The sequence below is a fragment of the Lepisosteus platostomus genome, chromosome 6 (assembly GCF_059453375.1).
Source record: "Lepisosteus platostomus isolate fLepPlt1 chromosome 6, fLepPlt1.hap1, whole genome shotgun sequence".
NCBI classification, from domain to species: Eukaryota; Metazoa; Chordata; class Actinopteri; order Semionotiformes; family Lepisosteidae; genus Lepisosteus; species Lepisosteus platostomus.
In genome coordinates this window covers 67,403,894-67,424,894 of record NC_142616.1, presented here as the reverse complement: position 1 = coordinate 67,424,894, position 21,001 = coordinate 67,403,894, and the positions used below count along the sequence as shown (strand labels likewise).

At 54.1% G+C, this 21,001-nt stretch overlaps 1 protein-coding gene across 1 annotated transcript in view; it reads right to left on the bottom strand.

Moving 5' to 3' along the window:
• Window positions 1-20,659, bottom strand: part of dnah1 (dynein, axonemal, heavy chain 1) — a 60,810-nt gene extending 40,151 nt beyond the window's left edge. Inside the window, exons 1-29 of the mRNA XM_088637167.1 lie at window positions 20,608-20,659; window positions 19,015-19,245; window positions 17,946-18,018; window positions 17,460-17,634; window positions 16,598-16,754; window positions 15,869-16,001; window positions 14,641-14,787; window positions 13,888-14,137; window positions 13,628-13,785; window positions 12,604-12,815; window positions 11,308-11,606; window positions 9,956-10,106; window positions 9,619-9,812; window positions 8,624-8,849; window positions 8,122-8,241; window positions 7,689-7,771; window positions 6,987-7,128; window positions 6,381-6,536; window positions 5,940-6,138; window positions 5,376-5,629; window positions 4,579-4,791; window positions 4,052-4,216; window positions 3,511-3,632; window positions 3,134-3,239; window positions 2,554-2,733; window positions 2,002-2,142; window positions 1,564-1,727; window positions 961-1,074; window positions 470-658 (exon numbers count right to left, since the gene is read on the bottom strand). Of these exons, the coding sequence (XP_088493293.1) occupies window positions 470-658; window positions 961-1,074; window positions 1,564-1,727; window positions 2,002-2,142; window positions 2,554-2,733; window positions 3,134-3,239; window positions 3,511-3,632; window positions 4,052-4,216; window positions 4,579-4,791; window positions 5,376-5,629; window positions 5,940-6,138; window positions 6,381-6,536; window positions 6,987-7,128; window positions 7,689-7,771; window positions 8,122-8,241; window positions 8,624-8,849; window positions 9,619-9,812; window positions 9,956-10,106; window positions 11,308-11,606; window positions 12,604-12,815; window positions 13,628-13,785; window positions 13,888-14,137; window positions 14,641-14,787; window positions 15,869-16,001; window positions 16,598-16,754; window positions 17,460-17,634; window positions 17,946-18,018; window positions 19,015-19,233 (4,742 nt within the window). The 5' untranslated portion in view covers window positions 19,234-19,245; window positions 20,608-20,659. The remainder of the gene's footprint in view (window positions 1-469; window positions 659-960; window positions 1,075-1,563; window positions 1,728-2,001; window positions 2,143-2,553; window positions 2,734-3,133; window positions 3,240-3,510; window positions 3,633-4,051; window positions 4,217-4,578; window positions 4,792-5,375; window positions 5,630-5,939; window positions 6,139-6,380; window positions 6,537-6,986; window positions 7,129-7,688; window positions 7,772-8,121; window positions 8,242-8,623; window positions 8,850-9,618; window positions 9,813-9,955; window positions 10,107-11,307; window positions 11,607-12,603; window positions 12,816-13,627; window positions 13,786-13,887; window positions 14,138-14,640; window positions 14,788-15,868; window positions 16,002-16,597; window positions 16,755-17,459; window positions 17,635-17,945; window positions 18,019-19,014; window positions 19,246-20,607) is intronic.
• Between the last annotated feature and the right edge of the window lie 342 nt (window positions 20,660-21,001).

The window sequence follows — 21,001 nt, the reverse complement described above, 5'->3', positions numbered from 1 at the left end:
GGGTGAGCTGTATCACCCTGTGGGCAATGACAAGAGCAGGCCACTCAGCCCAGTGGGACTCAGAAACTGACTCCGCAAAGGGAACATGAAAAACTCTTAATTCAGTGGTCATAAGACACGCATACCTGCCACGCACCCTCACTTTTTCTAAACCTGTTCAATAACTTTGTCTTTTCATGAAATATACAACAACCTGCTTCTCATTTGTACTAGAAATATCTTGGGGGAGTGTGTTTGTTTTCTTAAATCTGTGTGTTTCATCACGCAAGTAAGTGTGGTATGAGTGTGTGACTGTGAGTGTGCGCGTGTATGCCTGTGTGTGATGTTGTGTGTGAAAAAGTGAATGTGGGCAGGTATGTGTGTGATTGTGAGTGTGTGTAAAGGTACTCCTATGAGACACTCAAAACCTCCACTTCAGCTTGACCCCGTGACCCCGTGACCCTGTGACCCTGTGCTGCACCACTCTCACCTGGCCAGGCCCTTCAGGAACTTGCCCATGGCCATGAAGTCCAGCTGGTCGGAGCAGTTGAAGACCACGGTCTGGATGGCCAGTGCTTTGCCCAGGTCCTTGGTGGTCTCGGTCTTGCCTGTCCCTGCAGGGCCTGCAGGAGCCCCCCCAAACTTCAGGTGCAGGGCTCCCGTTAGCGTCAGGTAGCATCTGACGGGAGAGGGGGCAGTCAAGACATGTCTCCCATCCAACGTCTCTATCCCCCCCCCCCCCTTCTTCCCTCTCTCCTCATCTCTGTCTCTACCCACACGTTCATTTGAACCCTCTGCCCCGTCCCCCCCGCTTGTCTCCCTCCCTCCAGCCCTGCGTGAGGCGGACAGGTACGTCCGAACAGAGAGTGTGTTCGTGTCACGGACAGAGACGCCACGACAGGGGACGAGTCAGCAGCCGTGGTCGCCACGCTAGCAGGCCGCCCATCTCACAGCGGGGGTCAGGTGACCGGCGAGCCGTACCTGTCGGTCAGCGGAGTGATGACCAGCCGGCCGGTGTTGCCCAGGTACTCGTACCCGTACAGGAACTCGGCGTTCACCGCGCGGATGTACAGGTCATCCCTGGCCCAGTAGTACCTGAAAACGCAGATCACTCTCTTACTAGGCCTGACTGCTGCTGGGCGCAAACTGCCTTCAGTCTTTTGCCCGTGCTGAGCGACAGATTTCCAGGATATCTTCCAGGGGTCGCGTCCACATGACAGGGGCTCAGCCAGCTCTGGAGACCCTGTCATCGCTACAGAGCTAGTAATAAAAGCATGGCCATGTGGGGGAATCCCTTTACGGTCGATGATTCGTAAACACATGGCTTGTTATCCTGTGATGAGAAGGTCCATGTTGCAAAATCACATGAAGACATTTTTGCGTGACAGAGAAGCCAGCGCCGCTCGTTAGGAGTGTTCCAGTGAAAGCTGCTTACTCAGGAGGTTAAAGGCAAGACAAAGTTCAAAGAGACGAGTAATCTGAAAAACCAGTTTGCAATTGAAAGCCGGAGGCAAGGGTGACGAGCAGCTAAGTAAGGAAGCGTGAAGCCTGTGCGAGGGGCCGGGGGGGCGGGTGACCTCTGACCTGAGCTGGCTGATCCACTCGAAGTCGCTGACGCTCTTCACGCCCTCCTCCACCAGCCGGGCCGCCACGTCCTTGGCGTGGACCTCGATGACGATGAGCGCCGAGAGCACGGCGCGCTGCATCCGGGACAGCCGGCCCCGCACCAGGGCCACCAGGTCGCCGAGCTGCGTGACAAACAGACGCGCCCAGACGCACTGCGGCCATCATCCGTGGACACGCGACACGCGTCTTTATGTCCCCAGTAAGAGCTAAGCGCTGACCGCTATGCCCCTAGAAACAGCCGGGGAATGAGGCCACGCTCTTGTCCAGCCAGCTGCTGTGCTGGGCAGCTGTCCGGAGGAGCGATGCAGCTCTCGCTGGCAGCCCTGCACACTCACAGGCGCCGGGACGGAAGACTTCAAAGACAGACAGATGTACACAGAGAGCCGGCAGGCTTACCTGGGCCTGCAGCTGAGGGTACAGCCTCTCGGCCAGGTCTCCCTGTTCTAGAGACTCTGACACCTCGGTCGTCCAGAAGGTCTGGCAGCCAGCGATGACCACCTGTCCCGGCCAGCTCAGCACCCACTCTGTGCGCGCTTTCTAGGGGGAACCAGGCAAGACAGACACGAAACATAACACAAGGACTTTCAAGTGATGGACCGTCCTGGTCATGGCTTTGCCTTCTGTGTGGCTAGAAAATTTCCATGAATTAGCCATTCTAATTACACACAATTTCAGCAGCTCATTCACGCACTGAACAAGGTAGAACAAAGTAGATGCTGCTGTGTCAGTGGAATGACTACTAAGCCGCATCAAAGCTAAGAAATTCAGAGGCACGTTAGCTCCCTGAAAATAAATGAACTAGACAGGACTCCTCTCACTTGTGATCTGGCTGTCTGTCCTGCAATATTACAGTTTTACTGGGATAGCCAAGACAGGCTGCGGCGATGACCGAGACGTGTCTCGGGCGGCTGTGGTTTCTGTGGGGGTTCTCTGGCAGCGGGGCCAGACCTGGGGGTACTCCCGCAGGGCTCTGTCGATGTGGTCCCGCAGGCTGGCCCTCATGGACCTCTCCACCTCCAGCAGCCAGTCCTCCACGTTCCCCGAGGGGCAGACCGGCGCACACAGCCGCACCTCCTCGCCCTCGCCGGAGTACATGTGGGTGATCTGCAGGTCGGGCTGGAACTGCAGCTGCGGGACGACAGAGCAGCAGTGAGAGACGGGGGGCAGAAAGCGGGGTGCCTGGGGTGCAGCCCTGAGTTCGTGTGCTGCTGCGGAGACAGAAGACGAAGGTGAGGGTATGAACTACAGCAGGTGGAGAGGATAATCGAAATCAATAAGCATCATTCTCTCATTCCTGGTCCTGGATTAAGGCAGGGTCTTGTGGGTTTTTCTTCTGTCTCAGCTGCTAACGATTTAATTGAATGAATTATTGACTGAAATGGACCTTCACGGAGGAGCGGGGCTCCCCATCACACCTGCAGGCCTGCGCCCCCCTCGGCCCAGGCAGGGGGGTCAGGGCTGTGAAGGGAGACGAGGCTGTGCTAGGGAGAGGAGGGACAGGGCAGGGAGGAAGGCGGGGAGCTGGTACCCGTGCGATGTTCTCGAAGCACTTTCGGAGATGGGGCTGCACAGCTGTGGGGTCCTTCGTCTGGGACAGGATCTCCAGCAGCTCGTCGTCGGACAGGAAGTAGAATCTGTGTGAAAATACAAGAAGAGGCACTCTCGTCTGTCACTCATTCACCGAGCTTTCTCACAGGACTGGAAATGACACCAAATTTCAGTTTCAATTTCAAATTCAATACATCCTAAATGGACATGGTGTGTGGAGTGGATTAGCTGCAGGGTGTGGAGTGGATCAGCTGCAGGGTGTGGGTGTGGAGTGGATCAGCTGTAGGGTGTGGGTGTGGGTGTGGATCAGCTGCAGGGTGTGGGTGTGGGTGTAGGGGTGTCCAGTGAGGGGCGCACCTGGGGAAACCCCCTCTCTTGGTCTCCAGGTAGTCGCTCAGGCCCTTCTGCACCAGCTCCAGCAGCTTGTTACACTCCCTCAGGCTCTCCAGGAGGCGAGGGTCAGGACACAGGTCGATCACCTGGGGTACAGGGGGGCAGGGAAGAAAGGAGGGCAGGGGGGCAGGGAGACAGTGGAGAGGGGGGACAGGGGGGACAGAGAGGACAGGGAGACGGGGAAACAAGGGAGACAGGGGACAGGGATGAGTCTCGCTCCACAAACAGGTCACAGAATGCAGCCCAAACAGATAAACAAGGCCTTGCTCTCATCGTCTGAGTGGAGCTGAAAATGATGTATCATCGTTCAGCATTTTTAAAAATAAATAAATCTCATCTCTCCGCTCAAGCCTTCAGCAGAAAACGTGTGGACAAACATTTACAAAGATAAATATACTGTACACGTGAAGAGAGAGTGGCGTCGATACTGATTAAACCTGTCATTCAGGAAGCAGACCTGCGGTTAGCCCACAGTCCCGCTGTGTGGGACCGCCCGGGACCCCACCTGCGTGTTGTCGTGGGCGCTCTTCATGACCTTGCGCCAGGTCCTCTCCATGGTCTGGTAGCGCTTGCCCTCCACGGGGAGCTGCCGGTTGATGTCTTCGGAGCTGAAGATGGGCTCCAGGTAGAGCCAGGAGCGCTGGCAGGTCAGCCACTCCTCCAGCACGTCCTGGGCAGGGAGAGAGACGGGTCGGGTCGGGTCGGGTCCGATTCGGGACACAGCTATGCCATGGCAAGGCCATGTGCATTAAGAGCACTGGAATACCACCTGCGCCCTCAGGGTGCACTCAACAGCATTCTACAACAGGCCGTGCACGGTGACGATACACGAAGGCTCAGTGTCGGAAAGGTATTCGGACATATTTGCTGTATTTCAAAGGCCTGGTGTGTGTCTCCCTGCACGTGCGTTTGAAGCACACTGAAATGGCTGACAGGGCCACATGCGCTTGGACGAGCTGCAGATTCAAGCCATAGCTAAACAAGCAGTCGACCTGGATCCTCCACTGCGGCGCCGCAGTCGCTTTGCCGTACCTGCGTCATGCGCAGCTTGCTTTCCCAGGTGCTGATCCGCTCCTCGAAGGGCTTCTTGAAGGGCGAGAAGGACATGCTCTGGGTCATCACGATGTGGTCGTCCAGGAGCTGCGACGCCTCGTCCGGGCTCTTCAGGATGAACGTTCCCGTCTCCTTGTAGGGCAGGACCTCAAAGGCCACGGTGGACCACTCTCGCTCCATCTTGTCCAGGGCCTGGGAGAGGCAGACAGAGGGAGGAGCGTTCCAACGTCGGCATTAATATTTTCTGAAAGGATCTAACGATCCAAGGCTATAAAAAAGTGGACTGGACTCTCACAAGGCAACTTTGAATTCAATTCATTTTAGAAAATGAGAATGTAAGCTACCAATGGAGTAATATCTTATGAACCCACTCTGTTAATATGAAGGACAATACTCAGTACTATCCAATTTCTACCCCTGTTCATCCTTCTCCACTTCTCTGTATTCCTCTGCTTTTACTTTTCTCCCTGTCTCTTGTCCCTCTGTTTGACTTTCTATCCTTCCATATCCCCCTTTCTTTCTCACAGTCTCCATTCTTCTCTATCTGTCCCTTCCTCTCTCCCTCTTTCTGTCCCTGACTTCCACTCTCTTTCCGTCTCTGTTCCTCTCCTCCGCTCTCTATTCCTCTCTATCCCTTTCTCCCTCTCCTCCACCCTCTACCTCTCCCCATCCTCTCTCTCTCTCTCACAGTCTCCATTCTTCTCTATCCCTCCCTACCTCTCCTGCTCCCCACACCCCCTCCCCCTCTCTTCTCTCTCTGTAACACCTGCTCTCACCTGCTCGATGGCGAACTCCTTCCCTGCGACCTCTGCGACCTTGGCGATCTCGTGGATGTGGTCCTGTAGCTGCAGCTCCAAGCAGCGGGCAAAAGTCAGGTTGGCCTTGGGCTTCACGTTCATCTGGATCCGCTCGGAGAGCAGCTCCCAGTGCCGGTTCCGCATCCCTGGGTTTCGCAGTCCCTGGATCAGAGGGATGTATGGCTTGAATTCCTCGATCTTCCCACGCACCACCAGTGCAATGTCCAGGCAGCCTGCACACAGACAGTGAGAGAGAGGTACAGCGTTAAGCACCTATGAGTACAAGAACAGGGAGCGGTGGAGAAAGGCTGCTGTCTGTGGGAGCTGTAGGGAGCTGTGGAGAAAGGCTGCAGTCTGTGGGAGCTGTAGGGAGCTGTGGAGAAAGGCTACAGTCTGTGGGAGCTGTAGGGATATGTGGAGAAAGGCTGCAGTCTGTGGGAGCTGTAGGGAGCTGTGGAGAAAGGCAGCAGTCTGTGGGAGCTGTGAGAGCTGTGGGAGCTGTGGAGAAAGGCTGCTGTCTGTGGGAGCTGTGGCCACACTCACCCGGGACGTCCTTGAACTGCTTGACACACTTGTGCATGGTCTTGAAGGCCTCGTTGACGTTCTTCTCCAGCTGCTCAGCGTCGACAGTGTTCAGGGGGTCGGTCAGCCAGCCCTCGTGGCAGTGCAGCCAGTCTGAGGTCGTGACCCACAGGTCCTGGAAGGGCTGGAAGTCCTTCACCAGCTTCTGCAGCTTGTCGTACTGCGCAGGGCAGACAGGACATGCAGGAGGCTGCACTCAGATAGCCATTCCCACAGTCCAAACTGTATGATGGCAACTCCTGATTAAGCCAATTACTTTCACTGATGACAACAGATTTAAAAACCAGGATGCTGCAGTCTTGTCGTCGTGCCAGCAACAGCACATGGGATGATGTTGAGGGGAGAATTGTCTGGGGAGGCCTGTCAGTGGGGGTTCTGTACCGTGCGGCAGGCGGGACTCACGTTGGTGACAGGCATGCCAAAGAGACGCTCCCTGTTGTTGTAGACCTGCGCCATCTGCTGCGACTCCTTCAGCTGCTTGCTGACGCGCCGGGCCTCATTGGCGACTTCGTGCGCCCGCCCCATGTCCGTGTAGGCCAAGAACCCCGCCACCACCATCTGCAAGGAAGACGCCACTGCGGCTCGTCAGAGCTCTGCTCACAGAGTATGGGAGTGCACCTGTCGCTGAGAACGGGTGTGGCCTTCCACACCTCAGCGGCACCCAGTCGGTGACAAGCCCTACTCAGGAATGATTGTGCACTGTCAGCAGAAAGTCAGCTCAATTCAAAATACTTTGTACACCCCCCCAGGATTTGGGATTCAAGCGAGGGCAGGAGTGTGGTAACATACGTAATACTGAAAGACTTACAGTCCTGTACTACAGCCCAACTGTGTCAATGCACAGCAGCCCTGCTGGGTAGGTGGTCACCATGCACTGAAATAGTGCTTCCTGTAGAGAGCGCTCCACAGAGCCTGGAGACACTGAGACGCTGTGCTTGTAAAGGGCGTTAGGTGTGACGGCGCAGTTCAGGCGCGCAGCTGCTGTGGGTCCACTGCAGTCGGGCTCACCTGCAGCGTGTCCAGTCTCTCCTGGAAGCTGTTCTGGTCCACCTGCTGGATTTTGTGGAAGCGCTCCTCCTCCTCCTCGTGCTGCACCACCACGGACTCCATCTGGGTCAGGATCTTACTGGGCCAGCCCACCGCTGTCCACCTGCACGTGAGCAACGCAAATCCCCATCTTTACCCGCACTTACGAGAGAAGCAGCCGGTCGGGTCGGTGTTTTAATTCTTCCTTAGCACCTCTGAACTGGCTAGCTTGGTTATGTGTGAAACAAGTCTAGAACAGGCTCTCCAACCACCCTGGCTTCTTGCAAGGAAGATGAGATCCTCCATTCAGGACAGGAGGCACTTCTTTACACAAAGGATGGGGGGAGCGTGAAACAAGCTGCGCAGCTATATTGTTGAAGCTGATACCCAGGCTTATTTCAAGAAACCCCTCAATGAGATCCTCCATTCAGGACAGGAGGCCCGTCTTTACACAAAGGGCGGTGGGAGTGTGGAACAAGCTGTGCAGCCATGGCTTTTGAAGCCCCTGCATCGGGATCTTTGAACAAACAGTATTTATTCTGAACAACTCCAGGAACCTTCCTGCCCTTTGCAAGATTGGCAGGATCTGCACCACATTCTGATTTACCCCTCTGGGAATGTTCTACTCGTGGTTCAGCACGTGAGGCGTGAAAAGCAAGACGGGAAGATCGGTTCCGCACTCACTTGGCGTTGAAGTCGTCAGTGGAAAGACTGTAAAAGAACTCGTCGATGAGCTCGTAGTCGACCATGGCTTTGGATATGAGCTCCTGAGGAACAGAAAGGAGAAACAGCAGCACAGATGTATTCAAGTGGGGAAATGGAAGCGGACAAGAATGCAGGGCATAAGGATCTCTTTTTAAACTACACTGAAATGGAGTCCGGGGTGACATAAGCAAGCGTGCACTTAGTCTGGGGATCTCTGTGTGCTCCTTCGTCTTAAGCCCTAACTGTGGGTAAAGGTCTCTTGAACTGCACCTGGGTTGCTTATTGACAAAGGTGCAGCTGGGCAGGGAATGTGTCAGGTGTGCTGTGGTAAAGAAGAGTAAAGTACCTGATTGTATTCATTATAAGCGGGGAAATGAAGAGACTCCCCAAGGGTGGATACAGGCAGACCTACCTCGTGCGCCTTGAGCTGCTCAGGAATCTGCTTCATCCACTCGCGGTGGTCCGTCAGCTCCTCGATGCTGTTGGCCTTCTCGCCCAGCTTCCTGCTGATGGCCCTGCACTCCTCGCAGGCCTGGAACACACAGCACAGCACGGCCCAGCCTCACGTCAATGAGAAGCCAGCACACCTGTTCACCTGAGGTTCTCGGGCTCCAGCTGAGCGAAAGGTCCCCAGGGGTCTTGCAACAGAGCTGGCCTCTCGCCTGGGCGCCTCTCTGTTTATTTCATCTGCACATGAAAACACAAAGCGGCCATTTGCCTGTCCTGCAGGAAAGAGCAGAACCGAGGCCCCGAGCTGCCAGTCTGAACCACGGTCCTCCCAACGCCTGTGTGACCTTCTTCGTCACTCAGACCGTGGTCTGAGCTGAAGGAGGTAAGGCAGGTGTCACATCAGCACTGTAGACAGGGCAGAAGGGACAGGGTTCCCGCACCTCGTCCACAAGCAAGGTACTCGCCTCGTCCACCTGCCTGCGCAGCTTCTTGGCCAGCTGGTCCAGCACGGCGTTGGCCAGGGCCCTGCGCTTCTTGGAGAGGCTCTGGCGCACGGCCTCCACGCTGACCAGGAAGGGCCCGATGACGATGGAGACGGGCAGCGAGTGGTCCAGGAGCTCCTTCTCCCGCAGGTGCAGCTCCACCTCCCGTTTCACCTCCTGCAGGCTCATGCTGGGCGGGCTGTGCTCCCTGCAGGCAGGGGGGGACAAGCACGCATCAGGCAGAGCGATGCGCACAGCAAGAAGAAACGGCAGCTCACCGAGGACCAGAGAGGACCACTACCTCTGAGGTCACCTGCTCACATGGGGAAGTGTATTTAAAACCAAGAACAGGGGACACTTCTTTACACAAAGGGTGGCAGGAGTGTGGGACACTCTATTTCGTACCTGTTTTAATGCTCTGATGAAACAAAAGGGAGCCAAAACATCCAAATACCATCCATTTTCTAACCACTCTTTCAAATTCTGGGTCGTGGAGACCTCCAGCAACGAACAGGCACAAGGCAGCTTACACTGCGCGCAAGATGCCAGTCCACTGCAGGGCTCACACACACACTCACACTCACCCAGGTACAAGATTACCAGAAGCCAATCAACCCACCAGTAAGTCTTCAGACGGCGGGAGGAAACAGGAGCACCTGAAGGAAGTCCATGCAAACAAGGGGATAACACGCAAACTCCACACAGACAGCACCCCGGGTCTGTAACTGAACCCAGGACCCCAGCGCTGCGAGGCAGCAGTGCTGACCACGGTGTCACCATGCTGCACATACGAGTACTATTTCCTAACTGAAATGCAGGACCTGATTATTGTGTCACATTTTCGGGTTCTGTTGTGTCATTTTTTTGGGGGGGGTTGAGCGTTATTACCCACATGTGTTTCTAGTATCTTAATATCTTTGTTTTTCGAAATGATAGCAAACAGGATTTTCGTAGGGACTCCAGTGAAAAGGCCGTACCGCAGGAAGGCCTCCACGTCGGTGTTGTGCAGCTCGAGGTGCCGCTCGTACTCGCGGGCGTAGGCCCGCAGGGGCACGGCCGCCTGGCGCAGCGCCGCGCAGACGCTCTCCCGCAGCTCGGACACCGCAGGCTCCCACAGCCCCACGGACTCCAGCAGGGGCGTGCCGCTGATGAACAGGTCCTTCAGCACAAACTGGGAGGGGGAGGAAGAGGGGGAAGGGAGGGTTAGGGTTAGTGCTGTCACCGACATCTCTCTCAAGCCTCGGGGGACACGCGGAAAATGTCAGCTTCGGCTCTGCTGGTGGGGCAGTGCGGCAGCACAGAGGGGACACAGACCTTCTCCAGCTGGGGCACGTTGTGAGTGGCCAGGATCCCCTTGTCAAACAGGTTAAGGACGGACATCTCAAAGTCCTCCAGAGGAGTGCTGTAGTGGACTCCGGACTGATCCAGGACGAGGTCCAGGAGGAACAGAGGTTTCTTTCTTGGTCTGGAGAAAATAATGGAAGTGGAGTTTCCAGCCATTAGAAAATGAGCACCCTTTACTGTGAAATGGCCTGTATTTTAACAGTTATCATGAGATAAAGGACTGTATGTGTTGGTATCTGCTAACATGTGGTTTGGCCATCCAGGAGAAGTGATAGTGGGGGGTACTTAGAGCTCCTCAGTGGGAGGCTGACCTCAGAGGTCAAGAACCTGGGAAAATGGTGCTTCCCAAACAAATCGAGTCCGGCCTCCCGGGATCCCATCCTGGGGTGAGCAGGATCAAGGAAACAGCTTTGGTGCTTTTGTGCTCATCGTGCAGCCTATGTCCACCACCGCTTGTTACCTACAGGGGGCACTCTAGCCACGCACGAGTCATCCCTGGGGGGCTGACGGAAGATGGACCAATTCCAGATTTGTTCTTGATAAATTAATGCAGATAGCAATTCTGGAATTAAATAAATTAATCACCCGGGATCATTAACGATGACCATGATGTCATCAGACCATCACTGAGTTATCGTTAATGACCATCTCGGGCAACTTCAGAAAAGCAGAATAAACCAGCAACTTCTTTCAGTTTTACAGATCATCCGTCACTGTTTTGTTTTGCATGGCAATCTGGACAGCTACTCGGAAGGAGGACCCGAAAGACTCGTGGCCAGAACCTGACAAATAACAGGCTGCGAACACCCTGAAATTTCACCCTTTTACACAAGCCATACCTCCAGGCATGCTGACAAGATTATCTCAGACCCCTCTCATCCTGCTCATAGTCTTTTTCAGCTCCCCCTCCAGGGAAAACACTTCGAATCGATCCTCTCAAGGAGCATCTGCTGCAACCTCAGCTTCTTTCCCAGTGCCACTCAAACTTTGAACTTTCCCCCTTTCAGCTGTTTAGCCCCCCTTGAGCATCTGTGTTGTAATTCTGTTGGCTGAAGGTGAATGTTTACGTACAGCATGCACTGTATCTGGCTGTGTTCTGCTTGTGATTTCCAATTGTAATCGTTGGATAGTGCAGGTGGTGTCTACTGTATCTGTTTTATTCGTTTTATTTTGCAGTGCCACAAGCAAATTCCACCAACTGTTGTGCGGCAATAATAATAATCTTCATCATCACTATCATCACACAGGAGGAAGGGAAAAGCAGCAAAGCACAAGTAACACAGGAGGGCAGAGCAGCAGGCGGACAGGGATGACGACCCTACTTGTAGGGGCTGTTGACGAGGTCAGCGCCCCAGGCCATGTCCTCCGGGCACGGCAGCACGCTGTGGCAGGCGTCCAGCAGCAGCTGGGCGAAGCTGACCAGCGAGTCCTGCACCAGGAAGCGCAGGGAGTCCTGCAGGCGGAAGCGCAGGCGCTCCATCAGGCGGCACAGCTTGGAGAGCCGGTACACCTCCCAGCGCCGCTCGGCCAGGCTGAACCAGCCCTTGCCCACGTCGCGCAGGCTGGCGCGCACCGCGTTGCACAGCGTGGTCACCCAGGTGTCCCTCAGGAACAGCTGCACCTGCGAGGACAGACACCTGGACACTTCCACACACAGCTCTGTCCTTATCCCGTTTACAACCACTTTTGTGCAATATATGCCAGGGACCTGTGCAATACATTTATATTTATATTTATATCTATGGTTACATCTATATTTATATTCATACGTGTGATACGATTTTCTGTGTACTGTTCTGTTCTAGTTTCCTCTTGTGTGTCCGGACTGTGAGTAACTCTTGTATTGTATTGTATGTATTGTACTATTAGTATATAATTCGTTACACTGTGGCTGTGTTGTGTGTGTTAAGCTGCTGTTGCACTGCAATTTCCCTCACGGGATCAATAAAGTATCTATCTATCTATCTATCTATCTATCTATCTATCGTCTCAGACACTCCGACAACCTGTTTGCTGGGGTTGACTGAGCTCAAGACAGCGTGAAGTACCGTGAAGTCATAAATTCACTGCGGGCGGCACAGCGGCTCAGGGGTCAGCATCGCTGCCTCGCAGTGCTGGGGCCCTGGGTTTCAATCCTGGGGTGCTGTCTGTGTGGAGCTTGTATGTTCTCCCCGTGTTCCTGTGGGATTATTCCAGGTGATCCGGTTTCCTCCCACAGTCCAAAGACATGCCGGCGAGTTGATTGAGTTCTTGGAAAATTGGCCCTGGTGTGAGTGTGAGTGTGTCTGTGTGCCCTGTGACGGCCTGGCGTCCTGTCCTTGCACCTGTTGATCGCTGGGATGGGCTCCAGCTCTCCTGCGACCCTGAACTGGATAAAGCGGTTTGGAAAGGGATGGGTGTATCTCTGTGCATTACTGACACAACCGCTTCAGTCAACTCCTGGATTATTTTACTGACAGTTAGCCAGATCTACAGTATTCAGCAGTGTGAGGTGCAGCTTTATTGCACTGCAGGTGAGAGCACTGGAAAGGACAGGTGCCGAACAGCTCTGGGCAGGGCTTCCCTGTGTCACGACAACAGACAGTAAAAAGAGGTGTAACCCCACCCCGCACCGGTACCTGAGAGTACACCTGGGACTGGGTCAGCTCAAACTCCTTCAGCCGGACAGTCTTGGTCAGGTTGACGTGGAACAGGCGCATGGCCACCACCCTGTTGCACTCAGCCTGCACCTTGGACAGGGCCTCAATCACCTCGGGCTTCGTCAGCAGGGAGTTGAAGGCAAACGCTCTCTGCTGCTTGGCAAACGGGTAGTCAGGGACCTCCACGAAGCCTAGGCAGAGTTTAAAGGTTTAGTCAGGGCTTAAATCCCAGTGCTCCTCAGGTTGGCGTCTATATGGTACTGCAAGACGGGCCAGTGAGTGCTCATTTAGAGTGGTGGCCTGTGGTCCGGACACTGCCAGTCACAGCCACAACCACGATTCCCCATGCAGCAGCATCAGGGCTGGATAAGGAACAGAGAACATCAGGGAGTATTCCCAGGACACCCGTGGTACCAGCTCTTCTGCGAGCTCTATAACTCAGGAAGGAAACATGCTTTTCTGGGGGCAACATGTGCAGTTCATACTGTCCTAATCTCACCTGTGTTGGTACAACATCACTGGACTGAGCTGAGGTGATCAATTTTACAAAAAAATAAGAACAATATATATATTTTTTCCAGAATTAGGATACACTTTTTCCCCCCTTCTACACAAAATATAATAACACTAGTATTCATTCAGATTTCTTGCACCCTACAGGCTAGTGCATTGTAGCTCTGGTGCTGGTACTGCAGATGACCATGCACTATGGGCCTACTTGCCCATTATTATAACTACATTCATAAAATTAAAAACATATATATATATATAAACATACATTCTGACAATCATACACAATCAATACACAATACACAATTATTAATTTCCAATAATGGAGAAGGGGCAGTTAACACCACACAGCAAGAGCCCAGGTCCTTCCAGGACGGCTCTCCATAGCTTGGCTCTTCGAAAAGCATGACCTGACCAGGACAGGCCACGTGCCCACCCCATGCTTGCACCCTCCCCCGTGCCCCCTCCTGTCTCGGGCTCCAGCCGGCCTCACCCCTGTCCGGCACCACCTCCCTCTCCGGCTCGGGCAGAGTGATGTCGCAGAAGTCCTGCGGGTTGGAGGCCACCACCCTGTCGAAGCAGATCCGGTTCATGGTGCGATCGAACTCCAGCGCGATCTCCTTCTCCAGCCGCTCCGCGCAGTCCCGCAGCCTGCAGGGAGACGGGGCGTCAAGGGGGTGCAGGGAAGGTGCAGCTGCAAACTGGGAATGACTGCTGAATTTAGACCCAGGAAAGAGGACGGCGCTGTCTTACAGCTGCTTCCGCAGGCCGGGCGTGGACAGGGCCCACTGCTTGATCTTCTCCAGGGTGCTGCTGCTGATGGGGGGCTGCCCCTCCACCGGCATGCAGTCGATGGACAGGTGGTACAGCAGCAGCCCCTCTGTCCTCTCCCGCGCCCGCTGGGCAGTGAGCACGCGGCGGGCGAAGGTGCGCGGGTCTTCGGCACAGAACGCCAGCCTGATCCTGGGCACCCAGTACTGGCAGGGCAGCAGGAGTCCAGCTCCTGCAGGGCGGGGGAGAGACACGCAGGGGGAAAGAGAGGTTCACATGATACGCAGAAAACAAGGAGGCCCCGCTTTCCATAAAAATCACTGTTCCAGTGCGAAACGTGCTGTGCTTTTTCACTCTCATCTCATGATGATTTTTCCTAACCATGCCTATCCGAAAAGAAAATAATAAATCGATTTCTTTTTTTTTTTCCACGCCTGTTTTCCCACATGAACGAGAGGATCGATCGGCTCCGGAGCCAAAATAACTCCTGTCTCCGCTCCTGCAGGGGCATCACAGCTGTTACCCTTGTAGGATGCAGCTGACTGCGTGTAGGCTTTTTAAGAGATTTGGAAGGTGTTCGAATCAAAAGAGGACTCAGGACTCAGCACAGGTGGGCAGCGGGCAGCCACGTGAACGGAAGGGCCTGGTGTGGAACAAACACGTCGACGAAGCAGGAGAGGGGAGGGGCCGGAGCCTGGTCCTGCACAGCAGTGGAGGGGGGGGGTCAGCACTTGCCTCCGTTGAGGACGGGCCTCCCCTCGCTGTCCCTCACCCGGCCGCCAGGGTCGGCCTTGTGCACCAGGTACAGCTTCTGGCCGGGGGCGTAATCCAGGACGCCCACAGTCTGCCAGGAGTACAGCAGGGCGGCGCTCTTCGGGTCCTCTGCAACAGCAAGCGAGGCTCACAAACGTGGCAGAGGTACAGCTCCATTTTTGTTGCAATACACTTTAAATACAGGCTAGATGTCGGAACGTAAGATGTTACTAAGCTGTATAGAAAATAAAAGAAGGTGTGTGTTGATACAGTATCTGGCTTTTTAATGTCACAGAACATTTAAATGTGAAAAGCGCTCCTATCTATCGCCGTAAAGAACATACTCATTTGCATCAGTGTTTCTGTATAACCTCCACTGGTCTGCTTCTCCTGCTGTATTTTTTTCTGATAAATGGCATAGTGAAATCAGTGTCATTATGGATAGCATGGTGTCCCATTGCAGGCGGGGACAGTGATAGGCCTCAGAGAAAGACCCCAGAGAGACTTGAGATCTGCTCACATCGTTAACTCTATTTTAGTCACCCTAAATTTTGAGCAGTCCTCAAGCTTGCCTGTGGTGACCCCGGACCTAGTTCAGGCTTAGAACACGACGGCACTTCTAAAACCCTTCTTCCTTAAACCCAGCCTTTGCACATCTTGATTTAGGAGGCGACGGCTGTTGTCTGTCTGTCATCGGGTCAGGGGGCGACCCAGACTTCAATGCAGGAGGCGGGGGAGTTTCAAAGTGCAACATTAGAGATGTAATGTATGAGAGGAGTCCTGGTGTAACTCTCCTAGCTGAGAGAACTGCAGCCTGGATCAACCCACTCTCTTTCGTGAAGAATGAGCCAGGGAGCTGCTACAGGGGTTCTGATGGGGCAGTAGGAGGGGTGCGAGAGAGACACACAGAGGGAAGTCCAGGAGGCGAGATGTGGGAGAGATTAGGATCTGACCTCCCTCCCTACTTTCTATGAAAAACTACATTTTTACAGCTGAGTAGTAGCTGTAGCTGCAGTAGTCACAGCAGGAGCTGTAGCAGTAGCTGCAGTACCACTCACAAGGAATGAGCCAGGGAGCTGCTCCAGGGGTGCAGATGTGGCAGCAGGAGGGGTGCGAGAGAGACGCATAGAGGAATGTCTAGGAGGCGAGACATCGGAGAGATTAGGATCTGACCTCCCTCCCGCATTTGTGCAAAAAACACCAGCAGTACCGTGTCCGAGGAGGTCGTCATCAGGGAGAAGGGCTTTTGCTGGGATGGGTTTTCGGTCAGGTGATCCCGGCTCATAGCCCAAGGACAGCCACTCTCCAGGCGTCCGGCAGTCGAACTCCTCGTCATCAAACACCTGTTGGCCCAAGCGAGACAGCACTGTGACATCTCGTCTCACACCAGGTGACTTAACACTCAGTGGAGCTACTGTACAGAAGCTGTTAACAGCTGGACGGAAAAAACAAACAAACAAACCTCAAAACAGAGGTGCAACAAACAGTTGGAAAAGAAAAATTATAAAGGTGCAAACTGTATAAAAACGAATTACTCCGATGCCCTTAGAAAGACTAGCTAGGACCACCACAGAGAGACAGTTTCCAGTTATTCTTGCTGGACTTTTGAAAAAGGGTGCTTTTCTGGTCATTGAGAAAACCTTCAGCACTGGGAACAGATCCAATAACTTTGAAATCTTTTCTCCCAGTTTTGTAATCCCGCGCTCTTCGAGGCCTGCTCTGGAGGAAAGGCAGGGACATGCACTGGCAGCAGAGCCCGCCAGCCTTCTCTGAGAACTGCCTCCAGCGCAAGTGATGTGTCAGAATCTGACACACCGCAATGCAGCGGTCTCGCAGCAGGGGGCGCCCCCTCTCGCACTCTGGGCGGGCCAGCGCGAGAGCGGGGCGAGGGTCAGCGCGCTCAGACTGGACACCCCCGAGGGGGAAGAGCGGACCACACCTCCAGGGGCAGGTAGCTGGCCGCGGCCGGGAAGCCCTGCTCGGGCTCGGTCAGGTGGTCTCCAGAGCCGGGGCGCCGGGGCATCAGCTGGTTGGAGTCGATCCCCATCTCGGACAGCAGCGCGGCCACGTCCATCCGCAGGTACTCCCGCCTCCGTCTAGGACAGGGAAGACAGGGGATCCAGCAGACGTACAGCACTAGCGCTGGTCCTGGACGCCGCCAATACTACAGCCTCACAGTACAAGCACACGCCATTGTTTTAAGAGTGGAAAAGTCTGTTATTCCATGCTCTCAGGAATGGTTTTCCCATAAACTTCCAGGAAATCATTCCAAATTCCATCCATTAATTTCCTAACTGCTTCTTCTAACTCGCGGGGGAGCAGCAGCCTATCCCAGCGAGCAACACACGCAAGGCGGGGTACACCCTGGACGGGACGCCGGTCCATTGCAGGACACACAAACACACACTCACACCGGGGACAGTTTTCCCAGAAGCCAGTTAACCCACCAGCAGGTCTGTCGACAAAAGGACGACACCGGAGCACCCGTAGGAAACCCGTGAGAACATGGGGAGAACATGGGGATCTCCACACACACAGCACCGCAAGTCTGTAATTGAACCCAGAGCTCCAGCACGGCGCCACCGTGTTCCCCTGGAGTCAAATTCCAAATTTCCATTCCTTCTAACAGAGAAAACGAACTTAAAATTCAAAATAATGCTCTGACCAGGAGACCTGTGGTTTTTACTCCCTTTCATTTTTTGAATAATAAAGGAAACGCAGCTGGATCTCTGGTGCTCTCCAGTAATACCCCCCGGACAGCAGTGGCCTGGCTCAGATCTTTGCCCGGGTCTCGGCCTCACCTTTCGATCTCGATTTTGCGTGGGCACTGCCCCTGCACCGCCTGGTACGGCAGCTGCACTTTGGCGATGTAGCCGCTCAGGGAGAAATCCGACTTCTTCACCAGCTCCGTCGTGGGCCCGTGCCTCTCCGCGTCCAGCAGCTCCAGCATGTCCCGGGGGCTGTGGAAGGTCGTCACTGGAAAACAAGGAGCTGGGAATTGAAAGCTGTCCACTTGCAATGGTGTACTTTCCATCCACCCTTCTGTTTTCCAACCTCCTGGCCTCTTGCTGGAGCCTATCCCAGCAAGCAACAGGCCCCAGGCGGGGCACACTCTGGACAGGACGCCTGTCCATCGCAGGGCACACACACAGACACAGACACGCACACACTTACATCAGGGCCAGTTTTCCCAGAAGCCTCCCGCTGTCCTTCGCGTGTGCTAACCTCCCCTATGTTCCCATGAGCCCTTGCTCACACCTGCAGAGCCAGGCTCCAGCCTTCCTCACCTTTCGGAGTGTGCTGCTCGTAGCCAGACTGGTTCACTAAGTTCTGCTGCGTCACGGGTCCCTGCAGACATGACTGCAACACACAGTAATAATAAACTTCATTTTAGATAGTTTTTTAGATATCAATATATTTATATCAATATAAATATAAGGTGTTTTAATATACAGTGGTGTGAAAAAGTGTTTGCCCCCTTCCTGATTTCTTATTTTTTTGCACTTTTTCACACAGGGCCATGTAGGTATGGATTTTTTTTTCCCTTAATAATAAAAACCTTCATTTAAAAACTGCATTTTGTGTTTACTTGTGTTATCTTTGTCTAATATTTCAATTTGTTTGATAATCTGAAACATTTCAGTGTGACAAACATGCAAAAAAATAAGAAATCAGGAAGGGGGCAAACACTTTTTCACCCCACTGTAAATATAAGGCTAGATATAATTTTATATAGTCTTTAAAAGGAGCTTCTCAGACTGCTTTACAGTAAGGAAAAAAAATATCCACAAAACAAAGGAAGGACAAAACATCTTTAGTGTGTTCTGTAATTTTATTTCTTCCCAGATTTCCCTCCTCCATACAGCAGGGGCTGAATGGCCTCCTCTCGTCTAGGCTTTCCTAGGTTCTTATGTAGAAGCAAACTGAAAGCGTCAGAAAAGGTGACAGAAATGTGACAGTGGGAAAAGTGGCGCCGAAGAGAGGCGACGTGCTGCGTGTTGCTCCTCGTCTGTACGTCTTTGTCTGTTCTGTGTTGTATCTGGTGATTCCTTCAGTGTCTTTGTATCGGAGCACACAAGCCCACAAGCATTTCACTGCACTTGCGCATATGACAGATAGACTGAGCTGAAGTGAAGATCTGACGCGGTAATCAGCAAGGGTGCGATACCTCGAGGATGTGCACAGACGTCGCGCGGCTCTGTGGGTTGGGAATGGCGCCGCCACAGGGACACCGTGGCTCAGTGAGAGAGAGAGATTGGACGGCTGTCTAGCCCAGCCTGCAGCTTGGTAAAACTAAAACCCGGCACGGCTCGGACCGCTCTGCACTGGGAGCCTGCTGCTCCTCTCTCCGTTTACCTTCAGGTGGGGGGCCGCCGCCTGGGAGAGCAGGTCGGAGTAGCAGCCTCTCTGCTCGATGACAGGGTACTTCCTTGCCGCAGGACGCCTCGCGCCCTGGCCGTGGCCGGACCCCGGCAGCCCGCCGAGAGCCCGGGGTGAGGACTGCCCCCGGGGGGGGTGGGGGTGCAGCCCCGCCCAGCCCGGGGCACGAGCCCGCCGCACGTCTGCCTCCTCCATCTGGGGTCACACCTGCGGGGAGTCCCCAGACAAAGGCGCAGTGATACACCTCTGGCCCTTGACCACGCTGGCCTGGGCACCCCAGCAAGCTGAAACCAGGGGCGGTGAGTCAGCACCGCTCGCTCAGTTATAGAGCCATTTAGCCAGCAGCTGTAACACCCAGCACACATCACAGCTAGCAGCCCGCTGGAGCTCAGCAGTGTGGGCCTGGCCAGTACCTGGAGGGGAGACTCCTGGGAAAGCTCGGGTTGCTGCTGGAAGAGGTGTCAGTGGAACCAGCAGGGGGCGCTCTCACCCTGCAGTCTGTGTGGGCCCTAATGCCCCAGTTTAGTGATGGGTACACTATACTGTAAAAAAGCGCCGTCCTTGATGAGACGTAAAACCTGAGGTCCTGACCAAAACCTGAGGTCCTGACCAAAACCTGAGGTCCTGACCCTATGTGGTCATTAAAAATCTCAGGGCGTTTTGGCCAAATTTCCTGCTCAGGTCTGTCGTTGTGAGAATCACTCCTGCCGGGCCCAGCTTTCTCCCAGGGCTCTCAGCTACACAATCGAACCCTTGATGGACCTAATAACAATGGGGTTATTTTGTGAACCGCTTGAGGTAGCAGGAGCCAGCTAACTACTGCATTTCATTCATGGAACAAAATCCCAAACGTTTGAGCAGGAAAAAAAAAAAAAATTCACTATTATACACTTTTAGGAGTGGATAATCCATCTGTTTTCTCATCACTTCCTCAATTGTGGGCAAGCAACACACCGGAGCCGCCTTTCCCAGAAGCCAGTTAACCCACCAGCCTGTCTCTGGGCTGTGGGAGGAGCCCCACAGGAACACGGGGAGAACATGCAAACTCCACACAGACAGCACCCCAGGTCTGGAACTGAACCCAGGGCCCCGGCGCTACAACGCTGACTGCTGCATCACCCTGCCGCCCGGTCACGATGGCCTTATCATCAGCCATGTTCCTCAGGCTACAACACACACAGGACAGCAGACACGACACCGGCCCGTTCGCTCCCGGTAAGATCACCAACACCCGGCGGAGATACAGACACTAACATAAAGTCATCCTTTCTGGCGAAAAATATAACACTACGGCAGTAGCAGTCTCAGAATATAATATCAGCACCGGTGTCTGTCGCCATGAGCCGCCCCTCGCAAACCTGTCCGCGTCGTTTGTTTTGATTTTCTTTCAGCTTCAGTGCAATTAAATCAAAACTCTAGTGCGACGGTCTGTTACCGCCAGGGCTTCTCCTGCGGGTCAAGTACGGTACCTGACACATTTGACAGTTCACCGGTACGACTAATGTCTGTGTTAATATTAAAATATAGATGTTTTAAAAAGTCACAAAAGTCCCCGTTTCCACAACTTACCCGGCGAGCGGTTTGTTCCTGAAATCTCGGTTTCCAAGCGAGAGGACGCCGCAGCTGTTGCTAGGGAAATGCCATTCGACAAGCGCGGGGGGGGGGGGGGGGGGGGTGTCGACTAGCTCCTACGTGTACGTGCCTGGCAATTAACTCTTTAAAGCCAAAACCTCCCGTAAGGGATTTTTTTTTCCGTATAAAACGACCTTTCGCCGCGGCGACGCCATGGTGCTCACGCAGCTCCGTTGTGCAGATCAGAGGAGGTAGGGGACCCCCCCGTTTCCTAGCGTGGCACACGCTGACAGATGTGCAGGGCTGTCCCGGGACCGGCGGGGGGTCATTGAGGAAAACAGCTGCGCTCGCCCATTCTACGTCACCTGCTTGCGCTCCTTCCAGCCCAGCT